The sequence below is a fragment of the Phyllobates terribilis genome, unplaced genomic scaffold, assembly GCF_046119375.1.
Source record: "Phyllobates terribilis strain yellow unplaced genomic scaffold, ASM4611937v1 Scaffold_8__6_contigs__length_399053987, whole genome shotgun sequence".
Classification (NCBI taxonomy): Eukaryota; Metazoa; Chordata; class Amphibia; order Anura; family Dendrobatidae; genus Phyllobates; species Phyllobates terribilis.
The window spans coordinates 36,266,950-36,289,723 of NW_027362768.1; the positions used below are offsets into that span (position 1 = coordinate 36,266,950).

Genomic DNA, 22,774 nt, shown 5'->3' on the forward strand with positions numbered 1-22,774 from the left:
TTTTGGCTTTTTTTGCCGTAAAAAAAACTGTAATAGCGTCTCCCTGACTGGTCAGACACCAATATATCTGTTTAAAAGATTCTGGTGCATGCCACATAACTATAACTGTGGTTTTGCAGTTCCACGGGTCAAATCTCTGTATTATCCTGCTTTTGGAATTTTTTGCCGTAAAAAAAACTGTAATAGTATGTCCCTGACTGGTCAGACACCAATATATCTGTTTTAAAGAGTCTGGTGTAGGCCAGAGAAATAGAACTGTGGTTTTGCAGTTCCACGGGTGAAATCTCTGTATTATCCTGGTTTTGGCATTTTTTGACGTAAAAAAAATTGTAATAGTGTCTCCCTGATTGGTCAGACACCAAAATATCTGTTTAAAAGATTCTGGTGTGCTCCACTTAACTATTACTGTGGTATTGCACTTCCACGGGTCAAATCTCTGTATTATTCTGTTTATGATATTTTTGCCGCAAAAAAAAAACTGTAATAGTGTCTCCCTGACTGGTCAGACACCAATATATCAGTTTAAAAGATTCTGGTGTACGCCCCGTAACTATAACTGTGGTTTTGCAGTTCCATGGGTCAAATCTCTGTATTATCCTGTTTTTGGCATTTTTTGCCTTAAAAAAAAAACTGTAATCATGTTTCCCTGACTGGTCAGACACCAATATATCTGTTTAAAAGTTTCTGGTGTACGCCACATAACTATAACTGTGGTTACGCACTTCCTCAGTAAAATCTCTGTATTATCCTGCTTTTGGCTTTTTTTGCAATAAAAAAAACTGTAATAGCGTCTCCCTGACTGGTCAGACACCAATATATCTGTTTAAAAGTTTCTGGTTTAGGCCAGAGAAAAAGAACTGTGGTTTTGCAGTTCCACGGGTCAAATCTCTGTATTATCCTGCTTTTGGCATTTTTTCCCATAAAAAAAAAACTGTAATAGTTTCTCCCTGACTGAGCAGACACCAATATATCTGTTTAAAAGATTGTGGTGTACGCCACATAACTAGAACTGTGGTTTTGCACTTCCACGCGTCAAATCTCTGTATTATCCTGCTTTTGGCATTTTTTGCCGTAAAAAAACCCCGTAAAAGTGTCTCCCTGAATGGTCAGACACCATTATATCTATTTAAAAGATTCTGGTGTACGCCACTCAACTATAACTGTGGTTTTGCAGTTCCAAGGGTCAAATCTCTGTATTATCCTGCTTTTGGCTTTTTTTGCCGTAAAAAAAACTGTAATAGCGTCTCCCTGACTGGTCAGACACCAATATATCTGTTTAAAAGTTTCTGGTTTAGGCCAGAGAAAAAGAACTGTGGTTTTGCAGTTCCACGGGTGAAATCTCTGTATTATCCTGCTTTTGGCATTTTTTGCCATAAAAAAAACTGTAATAGTGTCTCCGTGACTGATCAGACACCAATATATCTGTTTAAAGATTATGGTGTACGCCACATAACTATAACTGTGGTTTTGCCCTTCCACGGGTCAAATCTCTATATTATCCTGCTTTTGACATTTTTTGCCGTAAAAAAAACCTCGTAAAAGTGTCTCCCTGACTGGTCAGACACCAATATATCTGTTTAAAAGATTCTGGTGTACGCCACTTAACTATAACTGTGGTTTTGCAGTTCCACTGGTCAAATCTCTGTATTATCCTGATTTTGACATTTTTTGCCGTAAAAAAACTGTAATAGTGTCTCCCTGACAGGTCAGACATCAATATATCTGTTTAAAAGATTCTAGTGTACACCACATCACTATAACTGTGGTTTTGCAGTTCAACGGGTCAAATCTCTGTAATATCCTGTTTTTGGCATTTTTTGAAGTAAAAAAAACTATAATAGTGTCTCCCTGACTGGTCAGACATCAATATATCTGTTTAATAGTTTCTGGTGTTGGCAAGAGAAATAGAACAGTGGTTTTGCAGTTCCACGGGTCAAATCTCTGTATTGTCCTGCTTTTGTCATTTTTTGCCATAAAAAAACTGTAATATTGTCTGCCTGACTGGTCAGCCACAAATATATCTGTTTAAAAGATTCTGGTGTACTCCACATAACTATAACTGTGGTTTTGCAGTTCCACTGGTCATATCTCTGTATTATCCTGCTTTTGGCATTTTTTGCCATAAAAAAACTGTAACAGTGTCTCCCAGAGTGGTCAGACACCAATATATCTGTATAAAAGTTTCTGGTGTACGTCACATAACTATAACTGTGGTTTTGCACTTCCTCAGTCAAATCTCTGTATTATCCTGCTTTTGGCTTTTTTTGCCGTAAAAAAAACTGTAATAGCGTCTCCCTGACTGGTCAGACACCAATATATCTGTTTAAAAGTTTCTTGTTTAGGCCAGAGAAAAAGAAATGTGGTTTTGCAGTTCCACGGGTCAAATCTCTGTATTATCCTGCTTTTGGCATTTTTACCATAAAAAAAACTGTAATAGTGTCTCCCTGACTGATCAGAAACCAATATATCTGTTTAAAAGATTCTGGTGTACGCCACATAACTATAACTGTGGTTTTGCCCTTCCACGGGTCAAATCTCTGTATTATCCTGCTTTTGTCATTTTTTGATGTAAAAAAAACTGTAATAGTATGTCCCTGACTGGTCAGACACCAATATATCTGTTTTAAAGAGTCTGGTATAGGCCAGAGAAATAGAACTGTGGATTTGCAGTTCCACGGGTGAAATCTCTGTATTATCCTGGTTTTGGCATTTTTTGACGTAAAAAAAATTGTAATAGTGTCTCCCTGATTGGTCAGACACCAATATATCTGTTTAAAAGATTCTGGTGAGCGCCACATAACTATAACTGTGGTTTTGCAGTTCCACGGGTGATATCTCTGTATTATCCTGCTTTTGGCATTTTTTGCCGTAAAAAAACTCTAATAGTGTCTCCCTGACTGGTCAGACACCAATATATCTGTTTAAAAGATTCTGGTGCATGCCACATAACTATAACTGTGGATTTGCAGTTCCACGGGTCAAATCTCTGTATTATCCTGCTTTTGGCATTTTTTGCCATAAAAAAAACTGTAATAGTATGTCCCTAACTGGTCAGACACCAATATATCTGTTTTAAAGAGTCTGGTATAGGCCAGAGAAATAGAACTGTGGTTTTGCAGTTCCACGGGTGAAATCTCTGTATTATCCTGTTTTTGATATTTTTTGCCGCAAAAAAAAACTGTAATAGTGTCTCCCTGACTGGTCAGACACCAATATATCTGTTTAAAAGATTCTGGTGTACACCCCGTAACTATAACTGTAGTTTTGCAGTACCATGGGTCAAATCTCTGTATTATCCTGTTTTTGGCATTTTTTGCCTTAAAAAAAACTGTAATCATGTCTCCCTGACTGGTCAGACACCAATATATCTGTTTAAAAGAGTCTGGTGTAGGCCAGAGAAATAGAACTGTGGTTTTGCAGTTCCACAGGTCAAATCTCTGTATTATCCTGCTTTTGGCACTTTTTGACTTAAAAAAAACTGCAATAGTGTCTCCCTGACTGGTCAGACACCAATATATCTGTTTAAAAGATTCTGGTGTACACCACATAACTATAACTTTGGTTTTGCAGTTCCATTGGTCAAATCACTGTATTATCCAGCTTTTGGCAATTTTTGCTATAAAAAATACTATAATAGTGTCTCCTTGACTGGTCAGACACCAATATATCTGTTTAAAAGAGTCTGGTGTAGGCCAGAAAAATAGAACTTTGGTTTTGCAGTTCCACCGGTCAAATCTCTTTGTTATCCTGCTTTTGCCATTTTTTGCCATAAAAAAACTGTAATAGTGTCTCCCTGACTGGTCAGACACCAATATATCTGTTTTAAAGAGTCTGGTGTAGACCAGAAAAATATAACTGTGGTTTTGCAGTTCCATGGGTCAAATCTCTGTATTATCCTGCTTTTGGCATTTTTTGCCGTAAATGAAAAACAGTCATAGTGTCTCCCTGACAGTTCAGACACCAATATATCTGTTTTAAAGAGTCTGGTGTAGGCCAGAGAAATAGAACTGTGGTTTTGCAGTTCCACGGGTGAAATCTCTGTATTATCCGGGCTTTGGCATTTTTTGCCATAAAAAAAACTGTAATAGTGTCTCCCTGCCTGGTCAGACACCAATATATCTGTTTAAAAGAGTCTGGTGTAGGCCAGAGAAATAGAACTGTGGTTTTGCAGTTCCAGGGGTCAAATCTCTGTATTATCCTGTTTTTGGCATTTTTTGCCATAAAAAAAACTGTAATGTGTCTCCCTGACTGGTCAGACAACAATATATCTGTTTAAAAGATTCTTTTGTACGCGACATAACTATAACTTTGGTATTGCAGTTCCACGGGTCATATCTCTGCATTATCCAGCTTTTGGCAATTTTTGCCATAAAAAAACTATAACAGTGTCTCCCTGACTCGTCAGACACCAATATATCTGTTTAAAAGAGTCTGTTGCAGGCCAGAGAAATAGAACTGTGGTTTTGCAGTTCCACGGGTCAAATCTCTGTATTATCCTGTTTTTGGCATTTTTTGCCATAAAAAAAACTGTAATAGTGTCTCCCTGACTGGTCAGACACCAATAGAACTGTTTGAAAGATTCTGGTGTACGCCACATAACTATAACTGTGATTTTGCAGTTCCAAGCTTCAAATCTCTGTATTATCCTACTTTTGGCATTTTTTGCCGTAAAAAAACCCTGTAATAGTGTCTCCCTGACTGGTCAGACACCAATATATCTGTTTAAAAGAGTCTGGTGTAGGCCAGAGAAATACCACTGTGGTTTTCCTCTTCCACGGTTCTGATCTCCTTTTTATTACCCTTTTTCCATTGATAGTGCGAGGGTAAGCTATTTCACTTCATTTACAATGGGCAAGTCGCGTGGCAAGGGACGTGGAACTGGACGTTCTGGTGATGGTGCGTGTAGAGGACGGGGCCGTGGACAAGGTGAAAAAGTGCCACAACCAACAGCCACATCTTCTCGCTCCCAATTCTTGACCGAATTACTAGAGAAGCACACTATAACACCAGTATTGCGAACTTATCAGTGTGAACAGGTTTTTAATTGGATAGCAGATAATACATCCAGCTACCTTGGCACCACCACCTCCGGTCTGTCTTTCACACGGTCAAGTTTTAGTAGCCGTGAGTCTCGACCGCATACTCCTCCTCACCCTGATGCTCCTTCCTCCCACCATGCCGAGTGTCGTCAGACAGCAACTGATCCCACACTTGGACATTCTGAAGAGCTGTTCACTGGTTCATTTCCATATTTGTGCCCCTTGCCTGCTCCGCTTGAAGTGGTGAAAGAGGAGATCCCATGTATCGATGCCCAAGTATTTGAACAGCCACAGCCACAGGAAGTCGACGCTGGCAATTTGTCACAAGAGGTGGACGATGACGAGACAAAATTGCCTCGATGTGAGGAGGAGGATCGTGGTGCGCAAGTGGAAGAGAAAGAGGTGGTGGATGATCTAGTAACTGACCCAAGTGGCAGGAGGACACACAGAGCGAGGCCAGCAGCATTCAGGGGGAGGGAGGCAGAGCACCCCAACAGGCAGGAAGAAGCAGTGTGGTGGCCGCAGACAGAAGGTGGGCATCCATTCTCCGTAACACCAATATGAGGGACGTTGCCACTACAACCGGTAGGTCTTCCAGAGTCTGGAATTATTTTAAAGACTCTGCTGATTACACCAAAAAATCCATTTGTACCACCTGCCATGCCAGCATCAGCAGGGGTGACAAAACTACCAGCCTTACCACCACCAGCATGATCAGGCACATGGCAGCAAAGCACCCGACTTTACGGGGCGAACCCCAGGGTCCTCGACTAGTGTCAGCGGGTGTCAACACTGCTTCTTCTGCTGTTGTGCATGTAATAGAACCCCCTGTTGTGCGTGCAAGGCAATCCCCTGTCCATATTGCATGCAAAGATGCCCCCTCCTCTCAGTCTTCACTTGTTATTTCAGTTTCTCAAGAAACAGCATCAACGTCATGTCCCACCGCTGCGTTCAATTGTCCATATCCCAGACCTTTGAACGAAAGTGCAAATTCGCAGCCAATGCCCCACAGGATACAGTCCTAAATTCGCACATTTCACGACTGCTTGCTTTGGAAATGCTGCCTTTAAGGCTGGTGGAGACGGAATCCTTCCGCAACCTTATGGCGGTGTCCGTCCCTCGGTACTCGGTCCCCAGCCGACACTATTTTGCCCGGTGTGCCATCCCCGCACTACACAAGCACGTGTCCCAAAACCTCTGCCGTGCCCTCTACAAAGCAGTTACTGGGAGAGTCCTCCTGACAACGGACACGTGGACAAGTGCTTGTGGCCAGGGACGATACATCTCCCTGACGGCACACCGGGTAAACATAGTGGAAGCCAGGTCCCAGTCGGACCTTGGGACGGAACACATCCTCCCCACACTGAGGATTGCGGGCCCTAAGTCAGTCAGAGTTGCCCCCACAGTGTACAGCTTCTGCTCATCATCCTCCTCCTCCTCCTCATGTTCAGTCTCCATCTCAGATATCACCACATCAGTTACAAGCTGGAAGCACTGCAGTACTGCCTCAGCCAAGCGACAACAGTCTGTGCTGAAACTCATAAGCTTAGGTGATAAACCTCACACTGCTTGTGAGCTGTGGACAGCTGTGAAAGAGCAGGCAGATCTGTGGCTGAGACCGCTGAACCTACATCCAGGCATGGTCGTGTGTGACAATGGCCGTCACCTGGTGGCGGCTCTGAGGCGAGGCGAGATCACACACTTACCATGCCTGGCTCATGTGCTTACCTCGTGGTTCAGCGGTTTCTTAAATCGTATCGCGAGTTGCCAGATCTGCTTGTCAAAGTAAGGTGCCTGTCAGCTCATTTTCGGAAATTGGCTACAGCTTCCGCCGCCCTTGCTGTGTTGCAGCAGCGTTTGCAGCTTCCGGCACACCGACTGGTGTGTGATGTCCCCACATGTTGGAACTCTACCCTCCATATGTTGCAAAGGATTTGTGAGCAGAAGAGAGCAGTTGTGGAGTACCAACTGCTACAAGGCCATCGATATTTAGGTCAGACTGCACACATAAGACCTCAGGAGTGGACCTGGATGTCTGACATATGTACCATCCTGACAAACTTTGAGGAGTCCACAAAGATGGTGAGTGGCGATGAGGCCATCATTAGCGTCAGAATCCCACTTGTCTGTCTTTTGCAACGCTCTCTGCAGAGAATTAAGGAGGAGGCATTGCAGCCAGAGTATTATGAGATGGATCAAGAACCCGTAATGGGCGATTACACACAGCCCAGCCTCATTTCATCCCAACATTCATTGGGGGACAATGAGGGAGAGGAGGAGGAGGAGGAAGAACAGGAGCTGGTAACATGCGCTGTAGATGGTAGTACCTGTACAACTGTCATACAGTCGCTTCAGCATGGGTGGCCTGAGGACAGGGGGGAGGAGGAGGAGGAGGAGAGCATGATCAGTCGTCATCTTGGTGAGGACACAGAAGTCTTGCCCATTACCAGTCTGGCTCGCATGGCTGACTTTAGGTTACGCTGCCTTAACCGTGACCCTCGCGTTGTCAAAATGTTGGGTGACAGTCATTACTGGTTGGTGACAGTTTTAGCCACCCGCTACAAGGAGAACTTTAACTCTCTTATTCCTGAGGTGGAGAGGTCTACAAAAATGGGGCAGTACCTGAAGGCCATTGCTGTATAACTGTTAAAAAAATTCCCATCTAACCACGCTAGCGGCAGAGGTCACAGTTCGTTGACCAACCAAGGCATACAGGCGAGAGAGACGCAACTCCAATCCAGCAGAGGCAGGGGAACAGTGTCAACATTCTGGGACAGTTTTCTGACACCCACCCAGCTTACAGGTCTTGAGGTGCGGGGTACTCTCACAAGGCGTGGAAAGTATCAAAAGATGGTGAGGGAGTACCTTTCCGACCTTACCAGCGTCCACCGTGATTCCTCTGTGCATTTTAATTTTTGGGTATCCAAGCTGGACACTTGGAATGAACTCGCTCTGTATGCCTTGGAGGTCCTGGCCTGCCCTGCCGCTAGCGTGTTATTGGAGCGTGTTTTTAGTGCCGCTGGGAGAATTATAACTGATAAGCGCAGTCACCTGTCAACTGTCAATGCTGACCCTTATCAAATTGAACAAGGGCTGGATTGGGCCATACTTCACAACACCACCAAATGACAGCAGAGTAACATAAAGTCAAATCCACTGTGTTATTTTGGGAGGTGTATTCCCATGCACTGCTTCACACCCACACATGGGTATACGCTTCCCCATTACGGATGTATTTTGCTCTTCTCCTTATCCTCAGCTTCCACCACCACTATACCACCAGGGTGACCGTCGTGTAAAGCTACTGCGACCTCCACCACTTTTCCCAGGGGCATTGATGTTGTCTTTTTATTCCACTGAGACCTCCATGTCTCTTCCAAGGGGCATTAAAACCGTCTTGTTAAGCTACTGCGACCTCCGCGACTCTTCCTAGGGGCATTAAAACTGTCTTGTTAAGCTACTGCGACCTCCACCACTTTTCCCAGGGGCATTAATATTGTCTTTTTATTCCACTGCGACCTCCACGTCTCTTCCAAGGGACATCAAAACCGTCTTGTTAAGCTACTGCGACCTCCACGTCTCTTCCAAGGGGCATTAAAACAGTTTTATAAGCTACTGCAACCTCCACCATTCTTCCAAGGGGCATTAAAACCGTTTTTTTAAGCTACTGCGACCTCCACCACTTTTCGCAGGGGGCATTGATATTGTCTTTTTATTCCACTGCGACCTCCACGTCTCTTCCAAGGGGCATTAAAACTGTCTTGTTAAGCTACTGCGGCCTCCACCACTTTTCCCAGGGGCATTCATATTGTCATTTTATTCCACTGCGACCTCCACCATTCTTCCAAGGGGCATTAAAACCATCTTGTTAAGCTACTGCGACCTCCACCACTTTTCCCAGAGGCATTAGAACCATCTTGTTAAGCTACTGCGACCTCCATGTCTCTTCCAAGGGGCATTAAAACCGTCTTGTTAAGCTACTGCAACCTCCACGTCTCTTCCAAGGGGCATTAAAACCGTCTTGTTAAGCTGCTGCAACCTCCACCACTTTCTCAAGGGGCATTGATATTGTCTTCTTATTCCACTGCAAACTCCACCATTCTGCATAGGGGCATTAAAACCGTCTTTTTAAGCTACTGCGACCTCCACGACTCTTCCTAGGGGCATTAAAACCGCCTTGTTAAGCTACTGCAACCTCCACCACTTTTCCCAGGGGCATTAAAACCGTCTTGTTAAGCTACTGCGACCTCCACAACTTTTTCAAGGGGCATTGATATTGTCTTTTTATTCCACTGCAAACTCCACCATTCTTCCAACGGGCATTGCATTTCCTCCTAATTTTAGTCAGCTTTTGCTTTTCAATGCATAGGCGAACACTAAGGGAGACCCACTCTCCAATAATGGGTAGAAGGTTTTAAGTATGCTGTAATCCACGTCTGTTTCAAGGGGCATTGCAGTTCCTCATAATTTTTGGAAAGCTTTCCATTTTCTGCTTAGGCCAACAGTGCACATGAGACCCAGTTGCTATAAATGGAAAAAACAGTTCAGTTAAGGCCCTCTGACCTCCATGTCACTTCCAAGGGGCATTGCAGTGCCTCAAATTTTTTGTTAGGCATTGCACTCACTGCATGCCCTATAACTGTGTAGCCGAACAGCTCCTTTAGGTACAGAAACATATCCTACAAGACATGTGCTGTTGACTGGCCTGATATTGATGTGAATGGTCCCTGTTCCTCCTGCTCTTTCTCTTTTGCCACCACCTCATCCATCATTCATCACCTGAAGCTTTGTTTTAACGGGAGTCATAGAACTGGTATAGTAGCAGGAAAACATCCAGCAATCCTCGGAGGAGGTAGGATATGCGTCAAAACGCTGACCACCTCAGGCCTAGCCGCTACTACATACATGCGCTTGCATTCCAAGAAAACAAAGCAGACGCTAACTTCTATCATCATCATCATCATGCTCCTCACCTTGGCACTCTCAACTCCCCTGATGGAGAAGCCAGGGCCCACCGGAGGAGTCTGGTTCTCTGGTGGGCTCGTCCAATGCTGCCCTAAAGCAGGCCAGGCTAAGAAAAGTGTGGGGGAAGTTTCAAGGAGAAATAGGGGCGGTTGGGGACCGTTTATGGACACTCGGCCGCCCCCAGGCGGCTGGGGACCGTGTGTGAACACCCGTCCGCAGGGCGGCGGGGGACCGAGTATGGACACCTGGCCGCCCCCTGGCAGCTGGGGACAGAACATGGACACCCGGACCGCCGGGCGGCTGGGGACTGAGTATGGATACCTCGCTGCTGAAGCAGCCATGAGGTAGTGGCCAGCTTCGGCCTCCTCCAAACTAAAAGGTCCCATTTCAAGTGCAAGCTAGCAGTATGGTATTGCAGCCTGGGGGTGGGTGGGTGGCAGGTTGCACACTTACGCTTGCATTCCAAGAAAACAAAGCAGAAGCTAACTTCTATCATCATCATCATGTTCCTCACCTTGGCACTCTCAACTCCCCTGATGGAGAAGCCAGGGCCCACCGGAGGAGTCTGGTTCTCTGGTGGGCTCGTCCAATGCTGCCCTAAAGCAGGCCAGGCTAAGAAACGTGTGGGGGAAGTTTCAAGGGGAAATAGGGGTGACTGGGGACCGTTTATGGACACTCGGCCGTCCCCAGGCGGCTTGGGACTGTGTGTGAACACCTTGCCGCGGGGCAGCTGGGGACCGAGTATGGACACCCGGCTGCCCTCTGGCGACTGGGGACCGAGCATGAACACCCGGCCGCCGGGCGGCTGGGAACTGAGTATGGATACCTCGCTGCCGAAGCAGCCATGAGGTAGTGGCCAGCTTCAGCCTCCTCCAAACTAAAAGGCCCCATTTCAAGTGCAAGCTAGCAGTATGGAATTTCTGCCTGGGGGTGGGTGGGTGGCAGGTTGCACACTTACTCTTGCATTCCAAGAAAACAAAGCAGATGCTAACTTTTAACATCATCATGCTCCTCCTTGGCACTCTCAACTCCCCTTATGTAGAAGCCAGGGCAACCGGAGGAGTCTGGTTCTCTGGTAGGCTCGTCCAATGCTGCCCTAAAGCAGGCCAGGCTAACAAAAGTGTAGGGGAAGTTTAAAGGAGAAATAGGGGTGGCTGGGGACCGTTTATGGACACCCGGCTGCCCCCAGGCGGCTGGGGACTGTGTGTGGACACCCGGCTGCGGGGCGGCTGGGGACCGAGCAAGGACACCCGGCCACCGGGCGGCTGGGGACTCAGTATGGATACCTCGCTGCTGAAGCAGCCATAAGGTAGTGGCCAGCTTTAGCCTCCTCCAAACTTAAAGGCCCTATTTCAAGTGCAAGCAAGCTAGCAGTATGGTATTGCAGCATGGGGGTGGGTGGGTGGCAGGCTGCATACTTTCGCTTGCATTGCAAGGAATGGGGGAGGTACAATTGAACACTGCCCTGGGACAAGGACCTGCACGGGGATAGTTGCAAGTCTGCATCTTCAGATGCGGAAAGGATCACGTCTGATGGGCACACTTTTAGGCAGTGACCTGGGTGTCAGAGATGCTTCCAGGGGTCTTCCCCATGCTGTTCCCATGTCTTTTCAGCACTGTATGCATGTGTCAAACAGCAGATGGACAGATAAGATTGTAAACTGTTAAAATGACATTTCCCGGTGAATGCATTTGTCACGGTTGAAAGCAATACTAAAGTGCAAAAATGCATAAAAAATGCTACTCGTGAACATATCCCAAGGTGTGGAGGAGTATTTTTGTTTTTGGTTATTTATTTTACCTTATACACCAGTCTTTACCCTGGAAAGGAACTTCCTTAACATATTTCACAGGAAAGCAGTTTCAGTTTCGTTTTTGAATGTTTTATTGTGAGCCCTTAAAAGTGGCTTAATACCTCTGACCACGTTGTTGACAGCAGTGACCTGGGGGTCAGAAATGCTTCCTGGGGCGATGCCCATGCTGTCCCCATGTCTTTTGAGCACTGTCGCTACAGTGTGGGCACTTTTTAGGCTTTCTACAGACTGCCGGGGGTGCCGACGCAAAAATGCTCGGGTCTCCCATAGACTAACATTGGGCTCGTTGCTCGGGTCGAGCACCCGAGTATTACGGTGAGCTCGGCCCGAGCTTCGAGCACCCGAGCATTTTAGTGCTCGTTCAATACTAATAAAGATATAAAATTCTAATTTTTTGGGGAGCAATCAACAACAAGTGGGACACAATCGTGAAGTGGAATGAAATTTATTGGATATTTTAAACTTTTTTTAACAAATTAAAAATTGAAAAGTGGGGCGTGCAATATTATTCGGCCCCTTTACTTTCAGTGCAGCAAACTCACTCCAGAAGTTCAGTGAGGATCTCTGAATGATCCAATCTTGTCCTAAATGACTGGTAATGATAAATAGAATCCACCTCTGTGTAATCAAGTCTGTGTATAAATGCACCTGCCCTGTGATAGTCTCATGGTTCTGTTTCAATTGCGGAGAGCATCAAGTAGACCAATGAACACATTAGGCAGGTCTGAGATACTGTTGTGGCGAAGTTTAAAGCCAGATTTGGAAACAAAAAGATTTCCCAAGTTTTAAACATCTCAAGGAGCGCTGTGCAAGCGATCATATTGAAATAGAAGGAGTATCAGACCACTGCAAATCTACCAAGACCCGGCCGTCCCTCTAAACTTTCATCTCAAACAAGGATAAGACTGATCAGAGATGCAGCCAAAAGGCCCATGATCACTCTGGATGAACTGCAGAGTTCTACAACTGAGGTGGGAGAGTCTGTCCATAGGACAACAATCAGTCGTACACTGCACAAATCTGGCCTTTATGGAAGAGTGGCAAGAAGAAAGCCATTTCTCAAAGATATCCATAAAAAGTCTTGTTTGAAGCTTGCCACCAGCCATCTGGGAGACACACCAAACGTGGAATAAGGTGCTCTAGTTGGATGAAACCAAAATCAAACTTTTTGGCCACAATGCAAAACGATATGTTTGGCGTAAAAGCAACACAGCTCATCACCCTCAAAACACCATCCCCACTGTCAAACATGGTGGTGGCAGCATCATGGTTTGGGTCTGCTTTTCTTCAGCAGGGACAGGAAGATGGTTAAAATTGATGGGAAGAAGGACGGAGCCAATTACAGGACCATTCTGGAAGAAAACCAGTGGGAGTCTGCAAAAGATCTGAAACTGGGACGGAGAATTATCTTCCAACAAGACAATGATCCCAAACATAAAGCAAAATGTACAATGGAATGGTTTAAAAATAAACGTATCCAGGTGTTAGAATGGCCAAGTCAAAGTCCAGACCTGAATCCAATTGAGAATCTGTGGAAAGAGCTGAAAACTGCTGTTCACAAACGCCCTCCATCCAACCACAATGAGCTCGAGCTGTTTTGCAAGTTAGAATAGCCAAGAATTTCAGCCTCTCGATGTGAAAAACTGATAGAGACATACCCCAAGTGACTTTCAGCTATAATCACAGCAAAAGGTGGCGCTACAAAGTATTAACTCAAGGGGGCCGAATAATATTGCACGCCCCACTTTTCAGTTTTTAATTTGTTAAAAAAGTTTAAAATATCCAATAAATTTCGTTCCACTTCACGATTGTGTCCCACTTGTTGTTGATTCTTCCCAAAAAAATTAGAATTTTATATCTTTATGTTTGAAGCCAGAAATGTGGCAAAAGGTAGAAAAATTTGAGGGGGCCAAATACTTTCACAATGCACTGTATGTGATCCGTTTGACAGAGAAAACAGAGTTTTAAAAACCTGGCCTGTAGATAAGTAGTTTGAACAGCAAACTGTGGTGAATTGCTTCAATGACACACTAAAAGAAATTTTTAATGGAGGCCAGAAATTCCAGTATTTTCTGACAACGTATATGTGATCCGTTTGACGGAGAAAACACAGTTTTAAATAGCTGGATTTCTAATATGGAAAAGACCTGGCTGTATTCTTCAGTGCCAACAAGCAAATGGTGCAGAAAAAATGGTGTTCTCTGGATTGCTTTTTAAGCAAATAATGAGGATTAAGAGCCAAAGAAAAGTATTCCTGGCCACTGAGACCTGGGCCTTTGTATAGAAATATCTAACAGCAGCAGAAGGCAGAATTGGAATGGAGCCTCTTGTGCTATATGCACTGCAGTCTGCTATATACTCTGCCTGCCTGCCTATACACCCTGCCTGCCTGCCTATACACCCTGCCTGCCTGATATCTCTGCAGGTGGATTAGTCCTCAAAAGGACTGTTTGTTAAGATGGATATGTGTAATGTACGGTTTTTCTCCCTACACTTCCTAATACACAATCAAATCTCTTCCTGACACAGCAGCAGCTCTCCCTACACTGTCTGATCCAGAATGACTGTGACGAGCATGGTAGCGCCAGGTCTGATATAGACCTGATGACGTTGTGCGGCCAGCCAATCACTGTAATGCCCACAACCAACATGGCTACGGCATTACAGTGCATGGCAGGCAATCCCTGCATGTTGATTGGCTCTCTAAAGAGAGCCAAACATGCAGGGTGGGGACCCAAGTTCCCGCCCGAGCAACCCGGAAATACTCGGCGAACGCCGAGCATCTCGAGCAGTGAGATGCTCGGGCGAGCACCGAGCAGTAGTGAGCATGATCGCTCATCACTAGTGCCATGTATACCAGATTTTAAATGAGGGGTGTCATGCATACCACGATTGGGGATGGGGTGCCATGCATACCAGGATTGAGGATGGTGGTGTGCCATGCATACCAGTATTGGGGATGAGGGATGTCATGCATATCAGGATTGAGGGAAGAGAGGTGCCATGCATACCAGGATTGAGGGGTGAGGGGTACTATGCATACCAGGGGTGAGGGGTACCATGCATACCAGGATTGGGGGATGAGGGGTACCATGCATACCTGGATAGGGATGTGGGGGGGCCATGCATACCAGGATTCGGATGAGGGGCCATGCATACCAGTATAGGGATGAGGGGTACCATGTATACCAGAATAGGGATGAGGGGTGCCATGCATACCAGGATTGAGGGTGAGGGGTGCCATGTGTACCAGGATTGGGGGTGAGGGGTGTCATGCGTACCAGGATTGAGGGTAAGGGGTGCCATGTGTACCAGGATTGAGAGTGAGGGATGCCATGCATACCAGGATTGGGGATGAGGGGTGCCATGCATACCAGGATTGAGGGTGAGGGGTGCCATGCATACTAGGATTGGAGGTGAGGGGTGCCATGCATACCAGGATAGGGATGAGGCGTGCCATGCATTCCAGGATAGGGATGAGGGCAGCACATAACAGGATGGGGGAACAGGATTGGGGAGCACAAATACCAGGATGGGGGCAGCACAAATACTAGAATGGGGGTAGCACAAATTCCAGGATGGGGGCAGCACATACCAGCATGGGAGATCATATACCAATAAAAATGCTAGCCACGCGTAGAACGAGCTCAATAGCTAGTCTTTAGTAATGGTTTTAGTCAGTGTATTTAGATTTGAGGAGAGTAAGGATTTATCTTGTTAGTAATGGTTATGCCTAAATAGGTAATCTCTTTTTTTGCCCAGCTTAAGCATGAGATGACTTTAATTTTGTCAATTAAATCGTTATTTAGATTAAACTGAAAAATCTATGATTTTTCCTCATTAATTTTAAAATATGATACTGTCGAAAATAATTTTAATATCTTTGAAAGTTCTTTGATGGAGTTTACGGGATCCGTAAGGGTTAACAATAAATCGCCCGTGAAGAGGCTAATTTTGAAATGTCGGGTGGGGGTTTGTATTCCTAGAATATTTTGGTTATTTGAGATTTTTTGGGCCAAGGCTTCCATTGCTAGAATAAATAGAAGGGGGAAAAAAGGCAACCCTGTCTAGTACCCTTGGTGATTTGGAAGGAATTGGATAAATAATTATTAGTATAAATTTTGGCACTAGGGTTGGAGTATAGAGCCATGATAAATGATAAGAATTTTTCAATAAAGCCGAATTTTAGTAAAGAAGATTTTAAAAAGTCCCAATTTAATCCATCAAATGCTTTTTCTGCATCTAATGTGATTATTACTGATTGGAGTTTTTTGGAATTAATTGTTTAATAATGTTTAATATTCTCCTAGTGCCATCAGTTGATTGTCTTTTTTTAATAAAGCCGATTGGATCGTTGTTTATTATATGTGGAAGAATATTATTTAATCTATTGGCTAGAATTTTGGAATAAATTTTAATATTTGAGTTAATTAAGGAAATTGGTCTATTATTATTTACTTTATTTAAGTCTCATTTTGTTTTAGGGATAAGGATAATGGTGGCTTCTAACATTTTTTTGGGGAAGGTACCTATGGAGGATGCTAAATTGTAAATTTGGGACAACTATGACGATAGTATTTCATTTAAGGTTTTGTAATATTCGTTGATGAAGCCAACTGAACCCGGGGATTTGAAGGGTTTTAGATGATGAATGACCTCTTCAATTTCTTTACTCGAAAAAGGGTTAGTTAATATTTCCAAATCAGTGGGGTTTAGTTTAGGCAAGTTTAAGGATGATAAGAATGAGTCAATAGTGTTTTTATCTGGCACGGGTGAAGGGGATTGAAGGTTAATATTATAAAGAATGTGGTAAAATTTGGCGAAAGAGTCAGCAATGTCTTTGGGGTCTGTTAGAGAAATTCCATCAGGAGAAATGATCTTATTGATTCTGTTGTGAACTCTAGTTTGTTTTGTTCGATTCATCATGAATTTGGTCGGCTTGTTTAAAGATGCGTACATTTTGTATTTGGAAAATTTAATTACAGAATCATAGGATGAGAAAATCTCAATTTCATATATGCATTTTTATACATGGATAAATGTAATCAATTTCAGTTACTTTAACATGATTCTTTTAGACTTTCAAAAATTATGTAAGAATAAAGAACATTACAAATAAGTTACATCTGCTGAAACATGTATAGCAACGTCTTATTTAAAGGGGTTGTCCACTACTTTGACATTGATGCCCTATCCTTAGGATAGTTAGACGATTGTAAGAAAATTGTTAGAAGATTTTTGTATGTAAACTGAGGACAGCATGAGGTTGGGGTTAAGACACTGAATTCAGCTATTTGTCACTTATCAAGCTGTGTGCTGTTGTTTACTTAGAATGAAGGATTTATCATTAGACAGATTCCCTTTAAACCTGTACATGATAAATATGCAAATTTTTGCATTGTTTACTGTGGTGTGCTATTGTAGATTCACTCTTTCATTATTGACCAAGCTATTGTTCCTCCATTACTCTATTAGATACCTGTCTGCATTGACCTTAGACTGTTAGTTTCCTTTTTTGACGCTTTGGACTTTAATTCCAGCTTTCCTTTGGCTACACTTTCGGAATCAAATGTTGCCATTGTACTCACTCTTCTGGTTGCTAATATCTCAGTTCACTACAGCCAGCAGCCACTCTATAGATGCCACCATGGGGCATTTGCAGTAAAGGCCAGATGAGGGGCAGCACGGTGGTTCAGTGTTAAGCACTGCAGCCTTGCAGCGCTGGGGTCCTGGGTTCAAATCCCACCAAGGACAACATCTGCAAGGAGTTTGTATGTTCTCCCCGTGTTTGTGTGGGTTTCCTCCAGGTTCTCTATTTTCCTCCCACACTCCAAAGACATACTGATAGGGAATTTAGATTGTGAACCCCAGTGGGGACAGTGCTGATAATGTCTGTAAAGCGCTGTGGAATTAATGGCACTATATAAGTGAGTAAAATAAAGGGGAACTGGAGAATATCAAAGTACCCTTGTAACCTACTGAGTGAAACTATTTAAACCAGGTCATTGCGATTCATAACAGATGGAATACTGAGGAATTATACAAGGCTCCTGTTTTTTTTAAGAACAGGAGTCATAAGGGCTAGTAAACCATTTTAATGTAATATTTTTACTTGTACTATATTAATAAATCCCAAGATTTTTTAGGTACAAGTAGCAGAATCATTTCAACATACTGTACAACTGATACAAGATTACTGAAATAGCTTTAGAAATGCTTTATAATTTGTCCAATGTGCTTTATTACAGGTCTTCTATAATATGGGTGGAGAGAAGTTTGCCCCTGTGGGGATTACAGGTAACTCACTTATTAATTGATATTTCCACATGACTTCAATTACACTGCCAGTTTTTCATTTGATTTACCATTGTGCAATCCACATACCATGCTACCATGTTAGTTGTGAAGTGGTAAAGCTTCGTTTATAGAAAATATGTTTTTCTTAAAATTGCTTCATCTTTTAATACACATATATAAATTTATATTGTAAGATTGCCACTGAACACATCAATGAAGGGAGATATGTATCACAGAGTTGGATATCCTCACTTATGTAAGTCCAGAAGCAAGCTCCAGAACATATAGTGCTGAGAGTGTTATTAAGGCGTGGTTAGTGACGGGTTTACGAGCAGTCCGAGAGATGGGTGGGACTGGCATGGTATGGCGGATATAAGGAAGTCCAGCTGTATCATTACTGCACAGAGTGTGGAGGTAAGAAAGCCTCCTGCGTGATGGCTCCTGACTGAGTTTGTGTACAGGATGCTATCCAGCATGGGTGTACCAGACCAACAGCAAAGTGTTGCTATTTGGACTGTTTACTTTTTTTGTCTGCACTGAAAGGCTGTTTATTTTCTTTGTTTGCTGCATGGTTTAAGGACTCTTAATAAACCAACCTTGATGTTTTTACTTAAACCGATTCTCTTGACTACTTCAAATGCAAACAAATGAGTTGAAACTTTACGATGTATATATATCATGTAAGGAAGCAGCTGCACAGGTCCTGGCAGGGATATATATGTCACCTAAGGGGGTAGCCTCAGTGATGTGAAGCCCGGAAAAGCAGGCTCCAGCACTATTAATGTTGAGAGAGTTTTTTAATGGGTCCAGGTTTCAGGAATGGCTGGTAGAGATGAGCGGGAACAGACATTCCCATCCTTCAATCTGACAGGGGCAGCTGATTTAAAAGGGCAGCTGTGCTGCTCACAAGGGTCGGTGCGTGCATATATATATATATATATATATATATATATATATATATATAAATATATATATATGTTTTATTGTGAGCCCCAATGGGGACAGTAATAATAATCTCTGTAAAGTGATGTGGAATTAATAGCGCAATATAAGAGAGTAAAATAAATTATTTTTTTTTTATCCGAATATGATTAAAATGATAGGGTCCTCTTTTGTCTGCCTGCCACTGAACGTCCTATCAACTGCCACAACATAATGATTCAACATGCTTTGCAATTTGTATCCTCACACTTTTTGTATCTTTTGCAGTTAGGAATTTTTAAGCTAGGTTCTTATTGTTTGTTTTTTTATTATTTCTTATTAGCAATCTATAGAATATGTCTTGAGTAAACTGTTCACAACATCAGAAAAATATTTTGATGATAAATTAATACTTATTATATGTATTTAAATTAAAAAGCACTTAACTTAGGGGTGAAGAACATCATATTTACGGTAATATTAAGCATCATTTCACAGTTTACATATAGAATTAATGAAATTTTCTTTGACTCGAACATTAATAACCTGCACCTAAGATATGTGAATCAGTGGGGGTCAGACCTTCATTAAAATAAAGGGGTTGGGGTGCTCCACTGAGCAGCAGAGCCTGGCATAACTCAAGTGTTAGATTTATTGTGCAAAATACAGTATATTAGATCCCAGCAGATCAGACAGATTATTAAACTACATATGTTAGGGGTCAATAGAGAGCAATATTATTCAAAATGCCCAATAGTTTTTAATTGACCATTATTTGAGTTATCATAATCTTAATTAGAATTATGGCCCAGACACATCAAAGTTTTTACGCCAGCAAACTGGTATAGAACACTTTTAAAAGTTGCAAAATTTTTGCCATTTTTTCGCATTTGTTATGCTAATTTGAAGCGGCTCCTCCAAAACTGATGAAGTTTGGTAAAAGTTGCAAAATTTTTGCCATTTTTTCGCATTTGCTATGCTAATTTGAAGCTGCTCCTCCAAAACTGATGAAGTTGGGTAAGACTCAGGGTGGGATGGGGCATTGCTATGCCCATCTATCAAGTTCAGCAAACGTGTCAGCTGGAGTAACTTTTCTGAGTAGGCGCACAGAGTTTCACGCTTCTAAGAAGGAGCACGAGAATCATGAAGTGGCATGCACATCTTAATGAAATTGATGCATTTTCCTCCAAAAAAAAGTCCTTCATTAAGACTGGCACATGAAATGCCAGTCTTAACTCCTTCATGACATATGATGTACAATTACATCAAGTTCAGTGTGAACATGCTGCTCTAAGAATTTGGAAGCAAATGGGAGCAGCGATATGGGGCAATAGCTTGAAATAGCGATCGGGTTGAGGAATGGCTTTTTGAGGATGGGCGTGATTGTGGCATGTTTGAAAGCAGAAGGGAAGGTACCAGAAGTCAGTGATGGGTTGAAGAGATAGGTTAGGGATGGAATGAGTGTGGGGGTGAGGTTGGGGAGGGGGTGGGATGGGATGGGTTCAAGTGCACAAGTGGTGAGGTGTGATTTAGAGAGGAGATGAGTAAGCTCTCCTTCAGTGATGATGGAGAAGAAGATTTTGGGGTAAGGGCATAGTCCTGGCATACAAAGGAGTTGTGGTTGTTGGACAAAAAAGACTTGTCTTGTTTGGTCGATGCTAGTTTTGAAGTATATGGCAAGTCCTCATCAGAGATGAGGGAGGTCTGAGGGGACAGTGGTGGGTGGAGCAGGGAGTTAAAAGTGTTGAATAATTGCTTGGGATTGTAGGATAAGGAATATATGAGGGTTGTCAAGTAGGCCTCTTTAGCTGCGGTGAGGGCTGATTTAAAAGCGAAAGTTGCCTGTCAGAATGAAGTGAAGTCGTCTTGCGAATGTGTTTTCTTCCCATGCCGGTCCACGACTTTGGATACTTGACAAAGCTTTTTAGTGAGGTTGTTGTGCCAGGATTATCTATTGATTCGTCGCACACTGCCATGAGGGTTGACCGCATTGATAGCGGTGGACTTCTTGCTTTATGTTTTAGTAGGATAGATCTGAGGTTGAGGAGCAGTTCAGCAAATTAAATAAGGTGGGGAAGTAAGATGAACGGAGAGATGATTATTTGGTTAGAGGGGGCCGGGATTTGTGAATAGCGAAGGAAAGTGAGGATTAGTGGAGCAAAATCGAAAAACATATGTTAGCATGGTGAAGGGATAAGAGTAAGTTCAGAGAAAAGTTAGGTACATGGAATAAACAGTGCTTACTGTTCCCTTCTGATTTATTCCTGGTATATTACAACCACAGTTGATACAGCCATATTATAACTCGGTCATCAGACCTATGTCTGCAGATTTATACATCTATGATTAGAGCAGGTGTAGGCAGGAGGGAAGAGCCACAGATCAGAGAATCACAGCAGCGGTTAATTAAGACACAGGAGCTAATATGGGCATATAACTTGCTATACAGCAGGGATGGCAGGCAGAACAAAATGGATAGATAGACAGGTGTGAATTGAGATCAAAGGATTACAGAAAAGCATATTGACAGAGAAAGATACACAGGTATGAATTCAATGCTGTGGTTATGAGGGATGTTACAGGAATTAACAGGCAAAAACTTCATAAGGCTGCGTGCCCACGATGCATTTTTCCAGCGTTTACGCTGCGGAATTTCTGCAGTGTAAACTCTTGGGAAACGCTTGGTAAACCTTCCCCCATGATCTCCAATGCAATTCCGCACTTTCGATGCCCATGCTGCATATTTTTCTGCAGCGTTTATGCTGCGCTCAAAAATCCGCAGCATGTCCATTAATTTTGTGGAAGCGCTTTCTCATGTGAGGATGGTACCCGGGTTTGGAGGACAGGAGACTCTCCTCCACACCCAGGTACCATTAAAAGCTGTAAAAAAAAGAATAAAATAAAAAATAAAGATTATATTCACCTTCCGACGGCCCCCAGACTCCTTCCCTGTGCTTGCCGATAGATCGCGCATGACTGAAGGACCTGCGGTGACGTCACAGTCATGTGACGGTAGGTCTTTCAGTACAGCGTACCGCGATCTGCCGGCAGCCAGGAACGAGCGCAGCAAGACAGCAGGGGCCATCAGAAGGTAAGTATAGGTTTATTTTTTTATTTTTAACCATTCTTTAGGTCACACTATATAAATCCATGCCGTTTGCATGGATTTATATAGTGTGACCTAGTTGTCAAGCACTTTCCAAGTGATGCTAAAATCGCTTGGAAAGCGCTTGTCAACCGGCATGCGGAAATGCAAGTGAAGAACGCTTCACTTCCGCTTGTCCCTGGCATGAAAAACGCATGTACAATCCGCATGCGTTTTTTTCTGCCAGGTAGATGCAGAAACGCTCAGGAAAAAATCCGGAGCATTTCTGCATCATGGGCACATAGCCTAACACAAGTTTGCTGATACACAGCAGGAGGGACAATTGAAATCGGCAGACATACCCAAAAGCAGACAGATTAATACGGACAGGGATCTGTGAATCTTGCAGATATTGAAATCGGCCGACATACATGTGGATGAGACAGATGGTTTGACAGATTAGGAATGGAGGTAATAGTGAATATTATATACCATGGGAATGCATTCCTGGCATATTACTGCAACACACGTATTACCGCCACAATTGATGCAGCCAACATGGTTACATTGTTAGGGGCTTACTCAGCTACGCCTCTGTATACCAATGAGACATAGGCCTAATTGCACTCTTTTGGCATATGTCAGAAGAATAA

At 43.3% G+C, this 22,774-nt stretch overlaps 1 protein-coding gene across 3 annotated transcripts in view; it reads left to right on the forward strand.

The window, feature by feature from the left end:
- The window catches only part of KCNT2 (potassium sodium-activated channel subfamily T member 2), a 1,642,055-nt gene that overhangs the window by 804,949 nt on the left and 814,332 nt on the right, over positions 1-22,774 (forward strand). For all 3 annotated transcript variants that reach the window (XM_073642937.1, XM_073642939.1, XM_073642938.1), the window contains exon 4: positions 18,067-18,115. In XM_073642937.1, coding sequence (XP_073499038.1) covers positions 18,067-18,115 — 49 coding nt within the window. The remainder of the gene's footprint in view (positions 1-18,066; positions 18,116-22,774) is intronic.